The sequence below is a fragment of the Hetaerina americana genome, unplaced genomic scaffold (genome assembly GCF_022747635.1).
Source record: "Hetaerina americana unplaced genomic scaffold, ioHetAmer1.1.p SCAF_6, whole genome shotgun sequence".
Classification (NCBI taxonomy): Eukaryota; Metazoa; Arthropoda; class Insecta; order Odonata; family Calopterygidae; genus Hetaerina; species Hetaerina americana.
Window position 1 is genome coordinate 17,158,566 of NW_027287205.1, and position 24,245 is coordinate 17,182,810.

General features: G+C 36.8%; 1 protein-coding gene across 3 annotated transcripts in view; it reads left to right on the top strand.

Annotated features, from left to right (window-relative positions):
• Window positions 1-18,114, top strand: part of Sara (Smad anchor for receptor activation) — a 64,933-nt gene extending 46,819 nt beyond the window's left edge. For all 3 annotated transcript variants that reach the window (XM_071593695.1, XM_071593696.1, XM_071593697.1), the window contains 7 exons: window positions 532-636; window positions 1,810-1,984; window positions 4,904-5,001; window positions 7,694-7,932; window positions 9,562-9,682; window positions 12,895-13,065; window positions 14,170-18,114. In XM_071593695.1, coding sequence (XP_071449796.1) covers window positions 532-636; window positions 1,810-1,984; window positions 4,904-5,001; window positions 7,694-7,932; window positions 9,562-9,682; window positions 12,895-13,065; window positions 14,170-14,337 — 1,077 coding nt within the window. In that variant the 3' untranslated portion in view covers window positions 14,338-18,114. The remainder of the gene's footprint in view (window positions 1-531; window positions 637-1,809; window positions 1,985-4,903; window positions 5,002-7,693; window positions 7,933-9,561; window positions 9,683-12,894; window positions 13,066-14,169) is intronic.
• The last annotated feature ends 6,131 nt before the right edge of the window (window positions 18,115-24,245 follow it).

The following is a 24,245-nucleotide window of genomic DNA, read 5'->3' on the forward strand; positions in this document are numbered from 1 at the left end:
GGGAAATGTATTATTTTTGTAACTTTTCCCAGGCCATGATAAGAATCAATGATTTTTGTGCTTCCAATCTAAAGAGGGAGGGTTCCCCACCTGAAGGAGGGTTCCCCACCCAAGGGGGCTGAGCTAGCATTGGGAGGCTGGTGTTTCGAAGCCTCAATTATGAGGTTGCAGTGCAATTACCTTGAAAAAGACCTCTGCTTGCACACAATGTTGGTTACTTGTATTTATCGAGACCTGGAAAATGCATGAAATTCACACGAATGTTGAATGGAAATTATTAATATTACTTTTTGAAGGAAGTATAAAATCTTAAGTCATAATTTTTAAGCTCCCAGCTTCCTCTTCTCTGCAAAATTATGCAATTTTTTTATGTCTTGAGATATTTGTTTTGTCTTAGGTGTACTGTATTGTCGTATGATTAAATTCTGTCTTTAGGAGCTAATGGAAGTTGTTTAAGACTGGTAACAGTCTTAAATGAAGTCTCTGTGGCCATCACACAATTTCATTATGATATTCAATTCTGTCTGCCAGGATTTCCGAAATTTTGCCTACATTCTGCCGAGTGTCAGGGGAATGGTGATTCATATGGAGGAGAGACAGACTTCCATTCTATTACCCCGGAACAGACTCTCACAGGCAAGTATAACCATCCTCTCTTCCAACTTGTAAAATGGTGTTAATTAATGCTTTGACTGCCCGAATTGATTTGACGAGGTCCCTTCAGAATTCATTGCCCAAATATATGATACTCCAAATCAATTACTTCAAGTGCACGAGTAAGAAATTTCATGGAGAATATTTGACATGAATATTGATTACATGTAGCATAAGGGCGCCTACTTTGGTAAGATTTTGATTTTTTTATCATCATTTCCCTTGGTCAACAACAAGTAGAATTTCAACCCCTCCATCCCCACAGGTTAGTCTTTAGCCAAGGGGTCTGGGAGCTACCTTTGAGTAGTGCTGTGCAGTACTCATTATTCAGAATCAGCTATCAATGCAAAGGAAATATTGCTGTGGCTACAGTGTATTTCTATGGCTGTATTCCATGTAATGCTATAGTCAGACCACATATTCTCTTGAGGTGTTGCTATAGTAATTTCTTGGTTATCAGTATTGCACCTGGCATTCCTCACAATTCCAAAGTATTTCATGTCGATATGAATTGGATATCCATCATAAGATTGCATTCAGTATTGTAGTATTTACAGATTCTTAATTTTTGTGAAATAAAAGTAATAATTCAAAGTAAAGCAAGTTGACAAAGAAATAGATTTACACCATTAGTCCTGTATAATTATTGAGCACATGTGACCCCAGTCATTCTCCAATGAATTCAATCATTTCAAGCTCTACTTTGTCAAAATTCATGATCCCTGAATAAGTAAACCTTGTCTCTTTTCACACTAAAGTTTATTGCACTAATAATTTGTAACTTAAGTTAAAGTTTGGTTAAAAATAAAGTTGACTTATTTAATGTTATTCTTCATTGAATGAAATTCTATTTGTTTTCCTTGTAAGCCATCTTCTTAATTAGTTATGCATTGTCATTGTGGTAATGCGAAGTTCAGGGAAGGTATATTGCCTCTGCTGACAGATATTTCTTAAAATAACTTTTTAACTTGTTTTATTTCATTACTATCCTGACTAATGCCCTATCAGTGAATTCTAAAAACTTATGACTAGCATCAATGTAGGTCAACCTAAACCTCATGCTGTTAACCTTCCCCCATCCATAGCTGAAGTTCTGTACCCATAGGAAGTTCTGTATAACTATAAAAAAATAATACTTGTGTGTGTGCTGTTCAGGTTGAGAGGGCCCTGGATGACAGTGATGACCATGTGCTTGCCCTTGCTGCTTCGTTCTCATCCACTGCGGATTCACACTTGGTGTGCGTGCAGGGAGAGGAGGGGGGAGGGGCTTCCACAGGGGGCAGCCATTACCACACCCAGGCCATCAACATCCAGAACAAACCTCGCAAAGGTAAGGAAGAGGGAGAGTGTGGACTGAGTCAGTCGATAGCATAAATGAAATAAATAAGGGAAACTAAGGAGATTTAAGTTCCTTTGCACTTTAGTTCAAGGTTATTAAATAAGATTGTAAAGTAATAAAATCAAGATAAAGAAGATTCCTAGATGATTTTAAGAATTTGATGTTTTAGAGTATGTGAAACTCAACTTATTTCAGTGTAAGTTTAGAAAATTGGTAAATGAATTTTACCAAAATCATTTACTTTCATTTTAGGATTTATATAAATGGAAAATTATTGTCCGGATTCCATTGGCTTATAATTTCACCTTTTTAATGGCATACCTCTTCAGAATTCCAGTTTGAAGATAAGTTTGATCCCTTTGTGTAGTAGTAGTTTTTACGGAAGGCGACCAACAGCTCAGGTCATTAGGGATGGACAGGAGGAAGGGTTGAGAGAAACCTGGCATCGGCATAAGCCTTCTCTCAACGAAATGTGCCAAGGGGTCTGCAGTGCAAGGTGTCATAACTCTTCTGTTACCTATACTCAATTCACCTATCAAATGTCTCCTGGAAATCTATGAAACAAATGGTTACATCTTGTTTGTATTCTGTGTTCCTCTCTATTGGTGACTTCATTATTTCATTTCATCACATATGCCTCTCCCCTTCATAAACTCAACAAATCTTTCCCTAAGTATTCATTAACCCTCCTCACCATCCTCTTATTGATTATCATAAGCGCCATCTTATCTGCATAGTAAATCAAATTAATTGTTCTATTGTCCTCCCATATGGCCTTTGCCTTTACCTTTTTTGGGATGGAACCTACCCTGATGTGATTAAATCAATTGGCCAAATTCCTTCCTAATAAATGAAAATTCCTTGGAAACTTCAAATTGGCCCATGAAAACTCTATGGCATTATTTGAATTCAATTTCCCTAATGGCCTTTATATCTTGCCATTGAGCTTTCCAGGACCTAAACTATTCTCATCTACGTCATATTAAATTTATGTGTCCAAGCTTGCTGGTCTTATGTTTTTACCGTATAGTTCCTCCATCTATTAAAAAACATCTCTGGTTCAATTAATAATCTTCCTGACTTATTTTTGGTTGTTTACATTCATTTTCAATTCTATATCTTGACAGTACTTCACCTTCCTATATGGTGCACCAATTTCACCTTCCCTTTGTGATCTTTCCATATCTTCACACTGCATCTTTCACCATGCTTTTTCCACCCTATTAGTTTCCTGCCTCAGTTAATTTTTCAACTGTTTGTAATTTCTTATACCTAACTCTGTGTTTACATTCTTCAATTTCATTTTCTCATCTATCCTGCTAATCTTTTAAACCATAATCGATGGTTTCCTTGTCCTATCCTATTTTTATTTTGTATAATTCAGTTTTTGGTGTTTTTGATATCCCTTTTTTTGTTTCCATTTTCCTTCTCTTGTGCCTCTCTTCCGGCTCTCGCTTGTAATTTTATCTACAGCCTGCTGATAAACCTTTCTTATCTTCCCAGTTTTTTTCCCTGTTTTATCCTTTTGAATCTGATGTTACATTACATGGCCAACCATGGCCTGCTGTTATACGTGTCACTATAAATTGGCAATCCTGCTGTATGTGCACAATTTTTACTAAATAAATAAATAAATAAAACCCTGGTAGTGACAGGGTACTGTCTCTGCTTGTCAATCCAGAGGTCATGGTTTGATACCCACCTAGATGGGTTTTTCTCTACTTAGGGCTAGGGTGTTTGCAATTATATTAATGTTTATATAAATAATTGATAAAAGATTGGTATGCAGGCCAAAAATGTGATTTTTTATTGATGCTAAATGAATAAATTATTACTAAAATATGATAGGGATCAGCATCTGCTCCTTGGAAACTGCAAATTTTTCATGGTGTTCCTAAATCTGGTTTATATCATAATATAGTCCAACTGATATTTTTCTAAATCCCTGGGAATTTTCAATGCATTCCTATGCCAATTGTGGTGTTCATTATGATTAAACCTTGCTGGAATCTTATGCTTTCTCCCCATTCTATATTAAATCTTGTGCAGTATTCTATTGCTCTCTCCCTGCAGTTACTCCTTGTTTCTAAACCATAGTCCCCTATCTTACTCATATTTCTCAATTTGCTTACCGTAGCACTCCAATCCTCCATTTCTACGAGGAACACCAACAATCATTTCCCTTAATTGATGAAATACCCTGTTAACTTCCTCCTTCCTGTAATTCTTCAGTGGCTTGTTTCATGTCACTCTTTTTTGTAGTTTTCAGGACTTTTGTCATTGTAGTATTTTCTTATTTGCTCCTGAACTATTGTTCATTTGATCATGAGAATGCATTTGTAAAATTTTCATGATAGAAAAGAGGTGCAGATTTCACTAATCGATCTGCTTCAATGACTGATCTATATGTGCAATTATATACTGCTATGTAGCATGTTTTTAATTTTTGGATGACATCTATTGTGATGTTCAGCCATTTATCAATACATGAAGAATAAATATTATTATTTGATATTCTTCACATATTCTCATAATTCCATGGTGCAGCTCTATATAATATTTCGCACCAAATGTAACAATGAGTATACCAACTGTTCTTGGTATTTATTGCATTCCACTCGATAATAGTACCTGATGATAAATATTTGTGAAAGTATACGCTGATCTACACCCCCAATCGAACTTGATGTGATGGAAAGAAAATATTACCTTGGAAACATGGGAAACTCAGCAAATTTCTTGATAGTTGTATAGCAGATATCATTTGAAACTTAAATGTAGCAGATCAATTTTTCCAGTCCCAGGAAAATTGTATCATGCTTTTACTGATTTGACATTTGTTCTGGATAGGATCTGAAACCTGTTAATTCAGGAATGCTGTCTCACACCCTTCCTTCTTACTTTTTGCAGTGACTGGTGCCAGCTTTGTAGTCTTTAATGGTGCACTCAAAGTATCAGCCAAAGTAACAGCCAAGTCATCTATAGTTGAGGACGGCCTGATGGTGCAGGTGGGTGAACAGAATTGTAGATGAGATTGTGACACATTTTATGCTCTTTAGTAACTCCCGCATTATTAATTCATTGTGAAAGTTTTCAGTTGTGAAAAATCTGTCCTATTGTGATTTCTTTAGGTGTGTGAACTAATTGTTTTTGGGTCTTCAGTGACTCTTTCCCTGAAATCATTCGAAGGTTTGAGTTCTTATTATGACTGAGTGGTACTCACTTAATGTCATGTCATGCAAATGGTTTGCATTTAAGGCCAAGTTTATTGGGAAATACTCACCAACTCAGGCTCACGCACACCAGTCATTAAAACTGCTACTTATAAAAGTGAACAACCAAATAAAACAGGTAATATCATGCTTGACTTCGTGGAACTCATCCATCAAGGGATGAAAAATTTCAACTTTGTTAATTTCACTTAATTTTTTATCCATACAACCCGGGTTTCAATATGTAGTATCAACTTCAGGTACATTTTCAAGCTTTACCTCCAAATATATTAATTTTAGTCTTGGAGGAAAGGTATTGGGGCAAAAAGAGGCATTTTGGGTTTGGACAGGAGTAGGGTAGGGGGAGAGTTACAGAGGAAAAAGGTTTTGCATATCACATTATATTGTAAAACATATCGTATTGTCCTCTTGAAGAAGTCTTTACATATCATCACCCTATTGTAAAGGTTCCACTGCAGTCACATTCTTAACTAATGACACAGTCTTCCTGTGGAGGAGTTGAAAAGTGGTGGGAGGAAATTAAGACCTGACTGGGGTTGGAGACCCAAAAAAGTGAGGGGGGAAGGAAACAACTGTGAAATCATGATGTAGGTCACTGATTAAATGAAATTAGTATTTTTTCAGGATAAAAAACTTGATTATCCAAGATACTGTGGAAGATGCTGCAACAGTAACTTTTGATCGAGTCATCTGCAAAATGTCCCTTATATTGCAGCATTTCAGAGTTTAAAAATCATTTGCCTTGAGAGGGATCCGGGTTCGTATCCCAGTCAAGGCGAAGGATTTTTACATTGAAATTGTTGCATTTTATAATACTACCACTGGCTTCGACACATAGGTGACATCGTGTGGTGTAAAATGAAACATTTTGTACCTGATGATGTCTTTACCTATGTGTCAAAACTGGTGGTAGTATAATAAAGTTTATTAATATATAAAAAAATGATAAGTTTATTTATTCAGTTATCATGAAATTTCACCAAGTAAGAGCCTCAAACGATCAAATTTAATGATGTAGGTATTGTGATGGAATGGAGAATGGGAGGGAAACACTATTTCTCACTCTCTCTCTTTGAAATTTAACTTCAGCATTTTAGTGTGTTAATCAGTGGACCATTCAGCTTAAATGTCAGTATAATTGCTTCCAAGACAGAGCAACAAATTTTTGAGCCTGAGACAACAAATTTTTTTTCAAGACAGAACACTTAAATTCATGATGCCTTGTTTGACAAATCAAAAGCAGATGGTTCAAATAAAGGTTACTGATTTCTTATATGTGAAACATGAAGTACCATAGGGGTCTGTTATTGGTCCCCTCCTGTTTATTATATTGATGACCTACCATACAATCTCTTTGTAGGCAGCGTCATTTATGCAGGTGACACAACACTGATTCAGAAATGTAACAATCCCTGTAATTTCTAACGATAAAGTCAAAAAAGATTCAAATTACTAGTTTACAGCCAAGAATCTCTTCCTAAATGAAAGAGAAACTCAGCATCTTATATAAAAACTCAGCACGCTGTCTTAAATGTACTGATGAAAATAATAACCCTGTGAAGCTAAAAGGCTTTAATATTGTTGGGAAATTAACATGGGATTCAAATGTTTCCTGTGACCACAAAACATTTTTCAGATCCTTGTACATGCTGAGAAAGCTTAAAATATATGGAAGTGATCATTAAATGAAAGTCGCCTACTTTGCTTTCTTTTAGAGCCAACTTACGTATGGTCTTAGACTTGGGCTCCATGCTCATGAATATGTCCAATTACTTGTATTGCAGGAAAAATTCAGTCATTATTCTGTACGTTTTTAGGCTATTGCAAGCCCATGTTTTCAAATCTGAAAAGTTCAACTTTTTATAGTCTGTTTGTGTGATGCAATTTGGTCATTTGTTCGCTCTGAGGAAACACATACAAGGCACAATCTAATGTATTGACTAGTGCAGACTGTCCAAGGCATTCTCTGTCCAACTGCCTGGTGATAAAATTTTTCAGCATAAGCTCCCAAGCAATCCCTGCGTAGTAACCATCTTTTAAAGGTTTTAAAATGTAATTGAGGCAGGGATGTGCACCGATGCTCTGTTTTTCATCAATGAATATTTTGAGGTAAACTTAGGGACTAATGCATTTAAAATATAATGTTGCTCATTACTCACGTGGTCATTGTCCTCATTATGTCATGTATTACAATTATCGTACTGCCCTGAGGACATCACATGAATATGACTTTGATGAATAAAGATTATTAATATTACAATCTTCATTTTGTTACCGATAAACTTTTAAATTTAACCTTATTCACCATATAAAGTTAATTTCCTGAGATTTATTGAGTTGTGAAAAGAAAGTTTGTAATTGTGTATGGGTTTTCATCTGGATTTTAAGATGGTCAAAGCAAGTAATCATTGAAGTATTTGATTTGATGTTTTTCTCTTTGTGCCTTATTGCCTGCGGGCAAGTGCAGGTTCTCCCAGATACATTGGTCACCTTACGCAATGCCCTACGCAATGGGGAGGATTTCGTCATTCCATGCGGACCTGTGTCCCCCACATCACCTCCAGCCCCACCACCCCCTGTGGCGCCTGCTGGAGCGGAGATAGCCGCCGATGGCAAGGGGTCTCCAGGCACAGAGTTGCAGCCCAATGCCCCAGATGAAGTGGTCATCATACGGTGGACAGAGGATGACAAGAACTTCAACATAGGGTGAGCTCATCTTTCTTTCCCTTCCCTCCTCTATGGGCACATTGGTGCACTCACTATATAGTTGTCAGCTGAATCCATATTTATTCAGCAGAAGGTTTGTGCCAGGCCCTCATTATCATGTGATTTAGGACACTGTGGCATGCATTCATAGTCTGGATAAAAATCTTTTTTTGCTCATAATTGTTCGTGTACATAACCCTGCTTTTGTTGTGTTTGCAAATTTTTCTGTTGGGAGGAAAGCATGATTCTAATTTATTTCGGGCACCTGAAACAATGAGGTATAATAGTGTTTTTTAGGTTACCTAGGAATTTAAGAAGTACATCTGAAATTTAATCACAGTTTTAGTTATGAGGACTCATAAATGGAAGGGAACTCATAAATGAAAAGTTTTGTGATAACGGAAAAAACTGAGGTAGAAAAAAGGTATGGTCAAGGTTTCTATTCGTATTTATTGGAATATTGAGACGTATTTGCCTTGCCCATGGATATTCATTTTACCTTTCCCATTCTTAGGGTAAATAATTTATAACACTGGGGCTACTGAATGGTCAAATAGCATGGCACTTATGTACTTTTATCAAATGGAAGCAAAGTAAAGCGTCCTTTGCTTAGCCTTTCTAAAGTAAAATAGTGATTTTAATGATAAAGTTTAGCATTTATTGTATTTATAGGCTAGTTGCCTATGAAACATACTAATTATAAAACTCAATATATGAAGATTTTCACTAATTTATGTGGAAACCATCAATCACAAAAAAATAATTTAATGTTTATACGCATATTATAAATGGTAGTCCACCTGTTAAGGTATGTTTTGGATTGACAGGGGCTACAAAAGGGTACAATAATAATCACCTTGCCTCTCACTCGAAACAACCTGACATCCGACGTCACAGTAAGTTTCTCTTCAATTCTGCATACTTCCTTCCTCACGTCATTCCATCCAACATGCCTAGCCTATTCCAACCCCTTCCTTGACTTAATATTCTCCCCTAATCGCAGTCTTCAGCATCACATTGCCAATCAAAATGCTCTGCATCCATTTTTCCTGCCTCCTTTGGCTTTCTCTTATCCTGCTTCAATGACCAGGTTTCCAAGCTCTGAAAAACCACACTCTATATCAATGTCTTGGCAAGCCTTTTTGGAACATCATCACTCATCGTCCTTGTCATTAATCACTCCAGTTTGTGAGAGCTTCTTTGATTAATGCCATACTTGTTCTTATGTCCCTACTATTTGGACCATCTGGGTCCAAAACATGTTCCATGAAAGGTAAACTGTTCTACATCCTCAAGTTTTTGAACTCCTATTGTAATATTTGACTCAGCCTTTCTCTTTCTTGAAACCTTGGTTTTGTTTGAATCTGAGATTTCTGTGGTGTTTATCCTTAATGGTAATGGCTTTCAGGTGTTTCTCAGTATCCAGGGTGTCTCTTGCTGAGAACATTTGTCTCCAACCATCATGCTGGTGCCTCATCATGTTCCTTCCTTCCTCCTGACCTCCCTCAAACCTTCCTTAAATGGTTCGCTGAAGTTTTTGGTTGAAGTAGAGGAGTGAGAATGCTTCTGGGAGGCTTGCTTGGCTATATGCATTCATTGCCAATATTCCTTTGTTTTGTGTGTCCACAGGGTGAAGAGTCCGATAGATGGCATGGCGCTGGATGGGGTACCTTCAATCCGAGTGCACAATGGAACAAACTATGTGAGCGACACGAAGTTCATTCGGTGGACGGAGGTGTTTCTTATTCAGGTAATGTCAGTGGCCACTAAAATAATAAATATTTGACACATCTGAGAACACCAAGAAACATTGGTGGTATTATCAATTATGCTAAAGATGAAAGTTCACCAAAATATTAATGAATCCAGTGTCAGTATGCTCTTTGATGCTCTCAAACAAAAGTTAAATGCAATACTGTAAAAAGATGTAAGAATAGCAGAGATTAAAGTTTTTCTTAACAAAAATTTCAAATCGAGCACTAAAGATATGTTATAATAAAAATAGTGATAGATTCCACTGAAGCAAATCAAGTTAAATTGTATTATCATTCTCACATGGTATCAGTAAATATTCAAATGCAGATTAAAATAGTATTTAGATAATCCAGAATAAGGTGGAAAAAGTACAACATTCACGATGTGCACTTGGCAGAGTAAAGATTCATGTTGAATGGGTGAGAAAGGAGGGTTTATTTTATGAGCATGACTCTTTTGTACTGTAAGCTAATGAAAAACCATAGGAAGTACTTTTACAGGTGATAGGTAGCAATTTGCACAAAGGAGTGAAAACAGGTAATATAATGAATACCACATAATAAGAGCTTAAAAGTGAATAATAATATCTAAACAATAAAACAAGGACATGCACACATATAAAGTGGAATTTTGATGAAATAAATCACATTATTAGTTAGATAAAAATAATGAATGCTATAACAAAGGAGTCACAATAAGATATGTATTTGTGAAATTGAGGAAGGATATGTAATTTCCATACAGGATGAAAAATTAAAGTTAAAAATGTATAATGACAATAAATGGTATTCCACCAGTTAAGGTAGGTTTCGCATGGAAACAGTCTATTCATTGGTACAACCATACATTGGCTTGCCTCTTCTAACAAAACATGAAGTCATATCGGCACTACAGTAAATCTCCTCTTCAATTTCACCTACTTCTTTCATGCCTACCCATTTCTTGCTTGCCTTATGTCTCCCCTCTATCATCGTCTTCGACATCCCATCACCAATCAAACTATTCTTCTCCCACCTTTTCCTCATCCTCCTTTGGATTTCTCCCAACAATCACGTATCTTCCTCCGCCATGCCTAAAACCTCTTTTTTGTCTTCCTTTCAGTCATGTTCTTCTTTTCCATTCTCATATTTCAAAACCTTCTTATATATGCGTCTCATCTGACTTCAATGACCATACTTCCACATCACACAAAGCAATGCTCCATTTGAATGTTTTCATGAGCCTTTACTCAACATCCATACTTGGGCCCTGTCGTCAATTTCCTCCTCCTTGTAATAGCGTTTTTGCGTGATACAGTTCTTCTTATGTCCCTACTACTTTGACCATTTTGGTCCTAAACACTTCCAAGATATACATTAACTGTTTAACATACCCTAGTTTATGAACAATTTTGTTATATAACTTAGCCTTTCTCTTTATTGAGAACTCCATGACTATTGTTTTGTTTAAATTGATGTTCATCCCATACATATTGAGCTATCATGTCAATGTGCCCATCAGTGCTTGCAACACCTTTGCTGGCTGGCTTGATCATCAGCAAACTTAACTGATTTTATGAATTCCCCACTGACTTTCATTCCTATTTCCAGTTCTTCCCATTTCTCTTCAACCATTTCCTCCAGATATATTTTAAAAAGTACCTGTGATAATGGGCCCGTCTCACCCCTCTTCCTTACACGGCCCATCTGAACTGTCCATCTTCCATTCACACGTGAGCAGTCCAAGACATGTACAAGTTGCTGACCCATCTCCTACTCATCCAATATAGTCCTATTTCCTGCAATACCTTAATTAATTCAGGCCAATTAACTCTATTGGGTGCCTTCTGGAGAGGTATGAAATAGTCTAATGTACCCTGATTGTAATCCATGTTCCTATTTGTGATCTCATTACTGCTATGGCATCTGTAATGCCTCTTCCCTGTCAGAACCCTTGATTAACTTTGTTTGGATTATCCTTATTGTGAGTTTTCCCTGGTTTTCTTCTTCCCAGTACCTTTCAATTTTAATAAAATTTCAATCGTAAAGATTATTTTAAGATTTAAAACTTTGATGTACTTGTAAAAAAAACAAGTCTAACTTTCAGCTTCAGATTCAGCCTTTTTAAAGCTTTTATGTTGATGATATAGTATTTGATTTTTTGGTTAAGACATTTTGATTCTATTCATACTTTCCCATTATGGTTTTCCTCGCATTCTCTAACTTTGTGAATTCAATATTCTTATTTAAGTTTAGGAAATATGTGGTTTTACTATGCAACAAGTCAACTGTCTACACTGCATTATTGTAATCGTTATGAAAAAACCATGAATAACCTTTGATCACAAAGGAAGGGAAAAATTTTCCCAGTTGGTTTCTTTCAGAGAAATGATTTTTTTAATAAAATGAAATAAAAGAAAACTCCCAATCTGCATTATTGTAATCGGTATATCATTTGACAAATATGAATCCGTATCAGTGATCCTTTTTATCAAATTTATTATTCACCAGTCATTTGTTCTTTTCCTGACTTAGTGATTGGTTTTCCCTTCTGAGAATATGATCTGCAGTATACTTACTAATAGTTCTGTGTGCTTGTAAAACTGTATTCCACTCATATGAAAATAACTGAAAAATGGACAAATGCACTTTCCAATGCTAAAAAACTGTTTAAATTGCAAGGAAAAAAAGGAGTGTTTGTTTCCTAATCGCAGTCACTTGTTTTTTGTAATGTATTTGATTCATATGAATTGAATCCATTTAGATCACGACCATATTTAACTGAGTATTTTGGTTACCCGTGCTTCATCATGCATCAATTGGGACTCATAATTGACAATTTACTGTACAAGAAATGATAAGGCTACCAAAATCAAAGATAATGAATGCATAATATGTAAAAAAAAATTAGGAAGCAGTGTAGGGAAGAATGCACCCATGTTGCGAGTACATAAGAGCTTTATCAACGGCAGGAGCTGACACTCCTTGTTGCTACCCTATTGATAAAGTGTGTTTGGGTTTGACTCACCCATTATAAACAGGGCTTGGCGGCCGGGTAGAGCATTTTGCCTCCAATCGAAAGCCACCTTTGCTCTTCATGAGTGATGGGTGCGCTGGTGAAATGATAGACATCTTAGGTGATTCATTTGTGGAATGCCTGTGTGTGGTGAGGGCACATGGTTATTCACGCGAGGAGTCTGATCCCCTTTTGTTTCTTTCTGATAAGCAGCAAAGCAATAATGAAGCCCTGCCCTCTGGTCGGGGAGATGCTGTGGATGTGAGTCGCATCTCTGAGTCCATTGCGCATGCTGTGTGCCTCGCCCTCCACCCTTACCTCGATTTGCTGTGGTCACATGCGCTCACCCTCATTGCTGTTCGTGCCACCCTTGGACCAGACAGTGTGAGTACTGCAAAGGAAATTGTTCTTTTGGTGGAATGCAATGCAACAGTCCGCCTGTGCATGGTAGGATGATCACTCCTCTTTCTGGGATGGAGCAGGGTGGGCAAGGTGAATGGCTGCGGGGTGCTACAAAAATGTGCACTCTTCTCAGGGAAAGTGCTGCTCTATTTTGGCCATTTTTGTGTCCTTTTTGTGATTGCTAGAAATGCCACTGAAATGGTGAACAATGATCCCAGGAATTATGTTATGAAATATAAAATGAGCAAAATCCATCGTTAACCCAACTGTGGGATGATTCCAAAAATTACATGCAATTGCAGTTGGCTGAAATTGACTCAACTTGTTAAAAATACTCTGGGGAAATGCCGCTAAACCTCATAATTGCATTTTTGAAATATATGTTTTCCTGTAATTTACGACAATTTATCAGGTCTCGTAAATTTTCCTACTGTGTCAATGAATGTGGAACCCTGTATTTACAAGATTTTTTTTTGTTTTTCTGCTCTTTGCATCGCTAATGCTGGATTGAAAAAAATTCACTTTTCGAATTTCTGAAACAGTTATCCATGTACATCATTCTTCATAAAAAACTCTCAGACTTAATTTTGGGTATTTATGTATACCTTAAAAAAAATGGGAGAGAGCAGTAATGTGAACTTAACAGTTTGCAAAAAAAATGTGTAATGTATGCTGATAGTAATGATGGTTGAACCATTACTGGAATTATTATAAGCATGTAAGACTGAATGCATGTTAACATTATCTCAGATCTGTAATTCAGGTGAAGTGTGCCTCTACTAAATCTTTTTATAGATTATATGAATGCTTTATGAATTGAACCTTAGGTCCCCGGACAAAAATTCAGTGAAGAAAGTATGGTTTCGCTTACCTCAATTCTTTAAAATCGTAGCATTATCTTTCCGTATATGAATCATTTGCTTCAAAAAACTGGTTTTTAAAAATTAGATATTGCTACCGCTTATTCTACATGCTGTTTGTTTTCAAACCATATAAAGAGTGAATATGTTTGCAATGCTATCAGAACAAAGGAATGTTTGTTGTTATTTATCATATCCTCCGGTTGACTTTTTTTTACATATGCAGGAGGGCTATGAGGCTGGCTGTGGTGGATCCCGTCTCCCACCAATTTATATGAACAGCCTGGACAATGAGCTGGTAGGAGTGTTGCATCGGATTGAGTCCCGACCCCAAGAGGGCAGCAGCAATTCCCCCCTCGTGCTCGAACTCCTCTTCCATTTGATGGAACTGTGATACATGTATATATATTTGTATATATATAATTTATCATCTATATATTTGTGTACAGGTGTTAAGAATTCTGACATTTGTATGTTTGAGTGTAAGCAATGGAGCTCATTCCTGTAGATCTTCAGTCTTTGCCTCCTTTGTTGGTTTTGTGCCTTCCCTTCTGTGGTCCTGCAGCTGGCGTGTATTTTTTAAAAATGGTAGCCAGTTTGAGGCATTCAAAATGTCAATCCCAGGTTTTCCAAACAGTAGCAACTCACCCGATCAATCCATTCTGCACAGCCCACCTCCTTAACCGTGTCTCATACTGTGTCTAATTATTGCAAGCAAATCATTTCCATTTCAGTGGCTACTTTTATTCATTGCAAGTCTGGTGAAATATTGGTATCATTTGAGGGTTTAAAGCAATGTGGCCTCTGGGGTGTGCCTTTATTTTGTTTCATTACCCCCGCACGGTGGCCCAATTTGTTTTGTGTGTTCACATTTGGATCGTAATCTATGTGAAATTACCTAATTTTCCTTTGAAAAGGCCCAAACCTTTCAGAAATCAACATATAAGATGACTCTTAGTGAATTGATACTCTAGAGAAGGTATGTATGCTTGCTTATTTTTCAAAACGACTCTGGCTTGAGTGTGGTCGTTGAAGATACAGGACTAAGAAGTTCATGCATTGAGTAATTCTGTGTTCACTTAGTTTCAGAATGGCAAAAGATAGGTGTTACAATTGGCATCATTTGATAACTGGATTGGTCCCCCATGAAAGTAATTTATTGTTTACTCTGCAAAATCTATTTCTTTTGGATATAGGAATGTCATGTTGAACTTCGGTGCCCAACAGCAGAGGTCACCAAGAAAGGTTCATACATATACAGAAAATTGTCCTTTTGATTGTGTTACTCTCTCAACACAAATCATGTCTCTGTCTGCTTGTCCTTATGTTTTCTTCTCTTTACTTACATTTACAAATCATGTTCAGTAATTTGCTACCGTTAATGGTTAAGCTCTAAAAATAATATGTTTAAAAAAATATGCTGAACAAACTTTCTGGGAAAGTTGGGAACTTTTATAGTTAGGAGCAATTGAATATTTTATCTTTCTTAGGTGATTCAAATCACATCGTCAAACTGAATTCCCAATCATAGATGCTCATACATTGAAGAATGTCCTATGGTAATATGTTTAACATAATTTTTCATGCCAGTAATTGATTAGTCACTCTCTTTGGTCTTAGACCTGACTTTGTTTTGCCTTTTTGATATGATAGTTCAATCTGAAATTTCCCTGTCATTAGTTACATCGAATCTTTCTCTCATTGACTTTTTTAGATATGATATGTAAGACTTCAGATTTATTGGCTTTTTAATTCTTTCTGAAATTTGAAATAGGAATGCCACCAGTTTAAATGGATGATGTTTTTGGTTTGAAATTCATGAGTGAATTTCAGAAAGCATAAATTTCAGTTTTAATGTGGGTTTCTGACTTGACGGTAGGTTCAGCTAACACAATTTCAAAGCTGATTATTAATCAACTTAGTGCTTGGTGAACTGTTATTAGTGGTTGAATTCACAGGTATTTTCATTCACCAGCCTAACACGGATACAGTGTTAAAAATTTACAGAAGGCACAAAGTCACTATCATCATTTAAATTAAGAAGAATTACATGTTTTTCAGTTCTCTACCATGTACATTTATAGGCTAAGAGGTATAAAAATGCCAAAGGCCACATTCTTGACGTCACTAATCAAATTAGTTATGCTCAACTGTCAAATTCTTTGAATTATTTAAATGTTTACTATATTAATGTGAGCATAGTTTAGAGATTAATTCATTTGCAAGTATGTGTCTTCTTTATCATGAAGCAATTTTTTCCTCCTTGGCTCCATAATTTCTCCATGTATTTCTAGTAACAACTAATATCAGCAATCTCTTTATTACTGAGAGTAATATTGGGCAAGAGAGACCCAAATATGGGCACCATTAAATTCTTTTTCCAGTAAAAAGAAATAATGCTGGTTCTGAAATGTAATCAGGTTACCTTCTGGACTTTTTATTCCCAGAAGTTCCCAATGTTCTCTGTTTGAAACTCTTTTATTTAAAAACTCGTTTAATCAAGAGAGTTTCATAATATCCTAGTCCGGGAAAACACTGGATTTTGCAGGGTTTACAGGTGGTTATTATCTGTTTTCATTCAGACATTCTTCCAAAGTGGGTTCCTCTCATGCAAGTGTGATTGAGTGCTGTGGGTCTCTGGCTGGTGCCAGTGAAGTTTGTGATGTTATCAGTCTCTGAAGCCAAATGGTTGATGCTCCACACTTCTTACTGTGGGGATAACTCTTATCCTTTCCCTCAATGTGCAATTCAATGAGGAAACAATTCCATTGTCTCCTCGATGACGCAACCCTTTTCGAACAAATTGGTGCCTTAAGCGTTCACTCATTTGCTCAAATGCCACGAAAGAACCTAGTGTCTAAATTTTAATGGTCATGTTAATAGTTCTGCTTATTTGACTGCAGCAAAATTCTTTGGCCTGGATCCAATACGTATGTTCTCAGAGGGGATTTGTGCATTCCTGTGAAATTCATTGCCCTTTCATGTATTTGAAATTATCTGAAGTTCCTGTGACTGATAGCGAGTTAACCTTCATTTCACAAATAATGTGAAAAGAAGAGAGGATTGATAGAGGATGTCAAGTGTTTGTGTGTGTGTGTCTGCAGTCTTGATGTGTTGTTGCTGAGTCTGAATGGGGAGAGCGCCGCAGCGAACGGGGAGAATATGCTGCAGTGTGCCTGTTGTTCTGTGGCTACTTGTCAATTGTGTAGGTGTTGCTGAAGGTGCCCTTGTAGATTTGTATTATATTTTAGCCCTAAGTGACATATTATTTTATATTTTATCTGCTTGAAAATTGTCCTTATTCTAGGTTGAAACGAATTCACACATGTACATGATCTTATTATAGTCACTTGAAATTATTTAAGAGTGCATCTGTGAATTTTGTTATGATGTTCAAGGTTGCCATCCCTCCTGACAGTGAAGGGATACAGTACCCATCATGAATGACGATAGGCAGAGGAGATTGGTGCCTGTGCCTTCCTCCAATTGTCGAGGGGTAGTGGGTGAAATGACCCCGAGTGTGTTGTGTGTGCATGTGGTGATGACTCCTGTACCTTGTTGCTGTTTCCTCTGGAGGAGGGTGCCTATCTCACAATCACTGCTCCCTTGGCACAGTGGTGTTTTGTGCTGCCTTCTTTATGTAATCAACAAACAATGTCCCTACATGTGAACAGCAAGCCAAAACTTCTAGTCTCGAGGAGCCGATTATATTATTTAATGGTAGAGGCATTTTTATCATTAAGTATTTTGATGATTTGTTCAAAATCTTCTTAGCTTTCCTTAAGTATCGTGTCGCAATTTTGACAGCTATTTAATAAAATTGCTGTGTGGAAAAAAAATGTATGTATGTATGTATGTATATAAATATATACATGTATGTATATATATGTACATACACACACACATAAGGATCGTGATAGTCCAGAGGTAGACATTGGACTCCTGACTGGAGGGCCTGGGTTTGATTCCCAGGCAAACCTCTCTGGGCACCTGTAGCTGCACCCAAGCAATGTGATTTTTAGGGTACCAGATATTCTTGGGAAACCATAACCAGCACAGGGAAAGGAACTGGCTCCCCTAACCTAATGTATGAATTTCACATGCTATCAGGCTTAGTACTGGTTGAACTCTACCATTTCCTACCAAACCTACCTTTGGGTTGATTACTGTGTTGATGGTTAAAAAAAAAATATATACAAATATATATATATATGTATACATATATATGTATGTGTGTGTGTGTATGTATATATATATATATATATATATATATATGTATACATATATATGTATGTGTGTGTGTGTATGTATATATATATATATATATATATATATATATATATATATGTATACATATATATGTATGTGTGTGTGTATGTATATATATATATATATATATATATATATATATATATATATATATATATATATATATATATATATATATATTCATGTGTGTATATATATTATTATATACATATTCATTAGGGCATTTTTTTTGCAAAGATGTGCGTCTGCTGGAGATGCTGCAATGCCTTAAGGGAACCCAAGGAAATGTATATATTTATGCACCTGCATTGCCCCGGGAATGGGTTTGAAGTTTTGAAAATAAGAGTACGAATCTGTGATAGAATGATTTCTGACATATGAGGTGGTTGTATGGCTTTGTAATTGTCAAGCAGTGCATGCTATGCAATCACTAATTACATTTCTTGACTTCCCTTGGGTGACGATGCTGCAGTGGTGCTAATTATTTCTGTTGATATTACTGCTACTATTTGTATGCATCTTTTATAGAGGGAGCAAGTGTGGGTGGGTATCCCAATTCCTCATCATCCATCAAGAGATCTACCCATTGAAAATGATAGATTCACTAAATGTGGCAACCTTGGCATCCAAATCAGTGTGCATACCTGCAATTCCTCTGCTCAGTGTACTACTCTATGCATGTATGTATATTATTATCCAAACCTGCACAGGAATGCCGTACGGAGTATGGCATTCAAATGCTTAGAATCCCAGGTGTTTCTATTCATTTATGAAACTAAGGAATGTGTTGATTACTTCATCATTCTGCATTTTCTTGTTCCCCAATCTAGTTACTCCGCAATATTGGAGTTGTATGTATTTTTGTCCCACATGAGCCCAACAAACACTTGCCTATGTACTTGTTTCTGTCTGTCATTTTTTATGCTTCCTCCTCTCCTCTGTTTTCATAGGGGTATAGTTGGAGACCCTTTGTGGATTTGCTTAGCCATGTGCCTGTTTGTGTAACTTACAGGGGCACATGTGATTATTGGGCTCAATTTTCATGGAATAATTGAGTAGTTGGAAAGCAGGTCGTGGTACATCATCAGGGGAACAATGACAGGCTGTTTCACTCGTGGCACCGGTAGCTTTAGGTTACATGCAATGCACTCTGGTGGCTGTTTCGAGAGTGGTTATGGGTATCAAAGTGTACGTGGAATGTGACCATCAATGATGTAACTGTTTGTACTTGAGTGATCCAGGCATAAAGCACACTCACTTAAATATTATTGCCATAATATTTTTAAAAGGTTCCATGCTCAAGGGCATAGAACAATTAAAGGTTTATCCATGGATATTTTAGTCTCAGTTGTATGAATGGGGTTCAAAGTTGTTGGATTCCCTTATTTCTATATATTTTATGAACTCTTGTATTGATCCCTTGAATGGATTATTTAGAGATTTGACCGGAGGCTGCAATTGAGATCAACCCAACAGAAATCATAGCAAAATGCATATTCTGTTCATTGACTAGGCTCATATGTATACCATGGATGTGAATAATAATATGTAGTTATCACTGGCAAACAAAAACCCAGAAACACTAAAAAGAAAAGAAACACGTTTTTGAATTGTCAGTGGTGAAGCTTCCTTTCTCAAGGAATACAAGGAAGGAACTCCTCTTCCTTGAGAAAGGTGGCTTGACCACCAAGAATTGAAAAACGTGTGAGTTTCTATATATATATATACATACATACACATGCATATATATATACATACATACATATACATACATATATATATACATATACATACTTGTACACACACTACTTTTATTCAGACTTCTGTCATCCCACGAGCCTAAAATTCTTCTCCCAAACCACCAACTTGAAATCTTATTTAATCTTTTCCTTCCTTAAGTTTCCAGTCCCTCTTTTCTTAATATTCTTGAATGCAATTCTATCATACCTTCACTGAAGAGCATAGCCTCAAAAATACTCACCCACAGTCTTAACTTGGTAGTTACATTGGTCCATAATGGCTCCATGGTGGATTGCAAAGCAAAAAAACTACTATCCAACACCAACTCTTACAAGCTCATACCTAGCAACCAAAGTAAAGAGTTTCAGGTACAGATTATACCCTTTCTCAAAGATGAGGGCTTCTCCTACACTGATATTTCCATTCTCACCCTGCCTCACCCAAATGCTCCTCCCTTTCGCATCTGTCCCTAAATAGTTAAACAGGGGATCCCAGACAAACCAATTGTTTCTACCCATAACTCGCCAACAGAGAGAATCCCTACCTTTTTGGACCATTGCTTTCGACTACTGGTCCACTCTCTATTGTCTAATTTTAAAAACATACCATTTCCCCAACAGTCTCCACCTCTCTCTGTCCTTGCGGACATCCAAATCACTGTGGCAATAGTAGACACAACATCCCTCTTTACCTCAATTCCTTGTATTGAAGGCCTCTCATCCCTATGCTACTACACCCAAATTGCCCCACTTCATGTATTTCCAGCACTGAATTTTATCTGAATCTCTCACGCCTCGCAACTCCTCTTTCCCCAATAAATATTACCTGCTGGTCAAAGGCTGTGTGATGTGTACTAGATTCAGCCCCCCATGGGTAAAGCTCCACCCTGGGATCCTTGAGAAAAATTTCTTTTCCAGCTATCACATGCATGTACAATCTCTTCTAGGTTATGGGTTAAATATATATATAATGCATTGCACCATAAATGCTCTTTTCTATAATCCCTCTCCACTCATTGTCACCGAATTTCTAATAATCCAAATTCCCTTAACAACTTTTTCAGTAATTAATATAATTTCCTCTTCTTTCCTAAGTCGCCAACTCGCCCAACCTCCTTATTCGCACAACATATTTCCCAGGAATTCAGTCCCTTGGACAGATTCTCGAAGATATCTTCCACATTCTGACAAACCAAAAAACAATGGCAAGCATATTAATTTTAGTTGATGCCCCTCTGTTACTTTTAAACAACCCACTAATTTATTGGACTTATTGAAATCTACTAAGCCCTGATCCAAATCCTGTTCTTTTCCTTCTGTCCACAAAGGGAGGTCACTTGCCACCAATAATTTTGGAAGATATATCTTTTTTGTTTTTCTATAGTTCAGGAGCATAAGTCCCTATATATGTTTGTGTGTGTATATATATATATATATATATATAATTATATATATAATTATAAGTTATCTCCTGGTTAAGGTAGGTTTTTGATGGACACAACTACCAAATAATTCTCTTGCCTCTCCCAACAAAACACAACCCAACACCCTACTCTATAACAAAACCCCTCTTAATCTCCATATACTTCCTTCAATCTGCTCAACATCCATATCCTTTTCCTACCTCTTGTTTGCCTAACATTCTCCCCTCGGTCACAGTCTTGTGCATCCCACTGCTAATCAATTTCCATCATCCTGCCTTCTTATGATTTCTCTGCGCTGTACATAACGATTCTCCATATCAAAGTTGTAACAAGCCTTTTCTTAACAACCTTACTCAATGCCCTTGCAATCAATGCCTTCTTCATTGTGAAAGCTTTTGTGCCTAATGCAATTCTTCTCCTTATGTCCCTACTATTTCGACCACTTTGGTCCAAACACTTCTGAGATACGTTATCTGTTCCACCTGCTCTAGTTTTTGCCCTCCTATTTTAATGTTCAACTTAGCCCTTAAAATCTCATAACCTTTGTTTTATTTATATTAATTCTCATCCCATATCTATTTCAAATTCACCCAGCAATGCTTGCAACCCCTTGGCTGTCTGCCTAACTCTAGAGCTTGGTCATCAGCAAGCCTAATGGATTTTACGAATTTCCAGCTGACTTTTATTCCAATCTCCAGTTCTTCCCATGTCCCTTAAATCTTTTTCTTTACATATATGTCGAACAGCACAAACAGGACAAACCTGCCTTACTCCTCTTCCTAACACTGCCCATCTGGACTCTCTGTCCCCTGCCCGCTCCTGGGAAGTCTGAGACATGTTCAGGTGGTGGATAAGCCACCTATCCCTCCAATCTATTCCTATTTTCTGAAGTATATTCCTTAGATTTTCCCAATTCAGGTACAGGGTGCGGCAACATGACTTCCTTTTTTGAAAGAGTTTTGCGTTTGAAAAAAGAAAGTTATGTTGCCACACCCTGTATGTATTAGATCTGAAATTCTGTTTAAAAGTATGCATTGAGGTGAAGGACAGTATTAATCTGGATTGATTTCATCAATGGAGGGAGGCAGTGTGGAAAAGGGACTGGCCAGAATGATTTGCTTACCTTAGTATGATTTGCTTATCTCCCATTGAACATGCATCCAAATGCACTTCTCAGTTCTTACAACAAACATGCATGTGGGTTGAAAATGTGTTTTTTAATTCAACCAGTGCTATGTTGACAGTTTGTTATTCATTCAGAAACCATCAGTCATTAGTCTTGTGCAAGTAAATGTTTTTAAATTGTGCATTATAATATCACTCAATGAGATCTTAAAAATTGACTGGATTTAATGAAAATTCATGGATCTAATGAATAATTATATACAGAAGAAAAAACAAGAATTAATTGTTGAAATATATTTTAAATAGAAGTTTTTAATTGCAATGTTGATGTTTGTGGCCTCTTGATGTGGCTAACTTTCAATCAATGCCATTTTTCTGATGCATAGTAATAATGGAAGAGAGGAAAGCATAAGTTTGTTTGTTGCAGTGATGAGTCTGAACCGCAGATTTACTCTGCCGCAATTTGGGTGAAAGCTTTGCCTCAGAGACAGGTATGTAAGTTAGTGTTTGTTGAAGTGGGCTGTGTTACATCAAATATTTTGCCCCACTTCAGAAAAGAAAAACTGCAATTTTGTTTTTAGTCTAAGCAGTGGGATTTTTGGGTGAGGTTTCTGCCTGTGGAAGTGATGGTATTGAATGCTGAGTGTGCTGACTGTAAATGTCCTCCTGCCTCCATTTTTATCAGAGGTAAACTATTTTGAATGTATTACATGCTTGGCCCTGGAGGTATTTTCCATTAATGTGTATATTATTATTCCCATAACAGGAAAGATAACTATTTGGAAAATTCATTATAATTATTGTTGGAAATAAATGATTTTAGTGAATGGTCTGGATATTTATTTATGTTGGAAGTGTAGATCAGTTTGACTATCCCCAAAAAGCAGTAGAATTGCCACATTGTATTTGCAATGGACCCTGCAAGCCATTGATGACAGGAGTTTTGTGATGAGATATTTGCCATATTAAAAGTAAAAAGACTAAGTGTAATAATCTTAGAATACACTTGAAATGGAAGAGTAAAAAAACGTGATTAACAATGGGAGAGCTATTAAATATTAGCTATGTAGGGAGAGACAGGAAGGGCATGCTGGGTCATCACCAACTTTTAAGCCAAGGATGACTGGCTTCAAATTTATAGTGCATATAGGTAAGCCTTCCCATGAACTACAACCTTGATGTAGTGGAAGGGCTTCTCCTTTCCAACGACTCGAGGTGTGCGGACTGGAGCAATAATAATTGCTCCTGGTAGGCTCACCCATGAGCCAGATAGTTTGAAGTTTAGGAGCCAGACGAAAGTTAGTCAATGCAGTGCCTGTTCCTCGGTCAGGTGGCTGCAAAGGCGTAATACTCCAGTGCATCAGTCATTGAGTGATGCTGTTGTTAAAAACACTATTAGGGAAGGCAAATAGAAACCACCTCATTATTAATCTCAAGGCTTTTATGATGGACAACAGAAAAGCAGTCCTTGCAAATGTGGGACTTGGCCCAATCTGCCATGTGTCATGCCCGGCAGTGGAAAACGCAATACTTCTGGAGTTGTCATCTCACGAAACCCTTGCAAAGCAAAACTGAAGGCAGCACTGCAGAAGACAGGACTAATTAGAAAATGAACTTGGAATGTTAGGAGAATGTTAAAGACAGGAAAATTAGAGAATATACAGTGAGAGATTGAAAGAGAAAATATAGATATTTTAGGTCTATGTGAGGGGAGATGGAAGGATAGTGGAGGTTCCTGGAGTGAT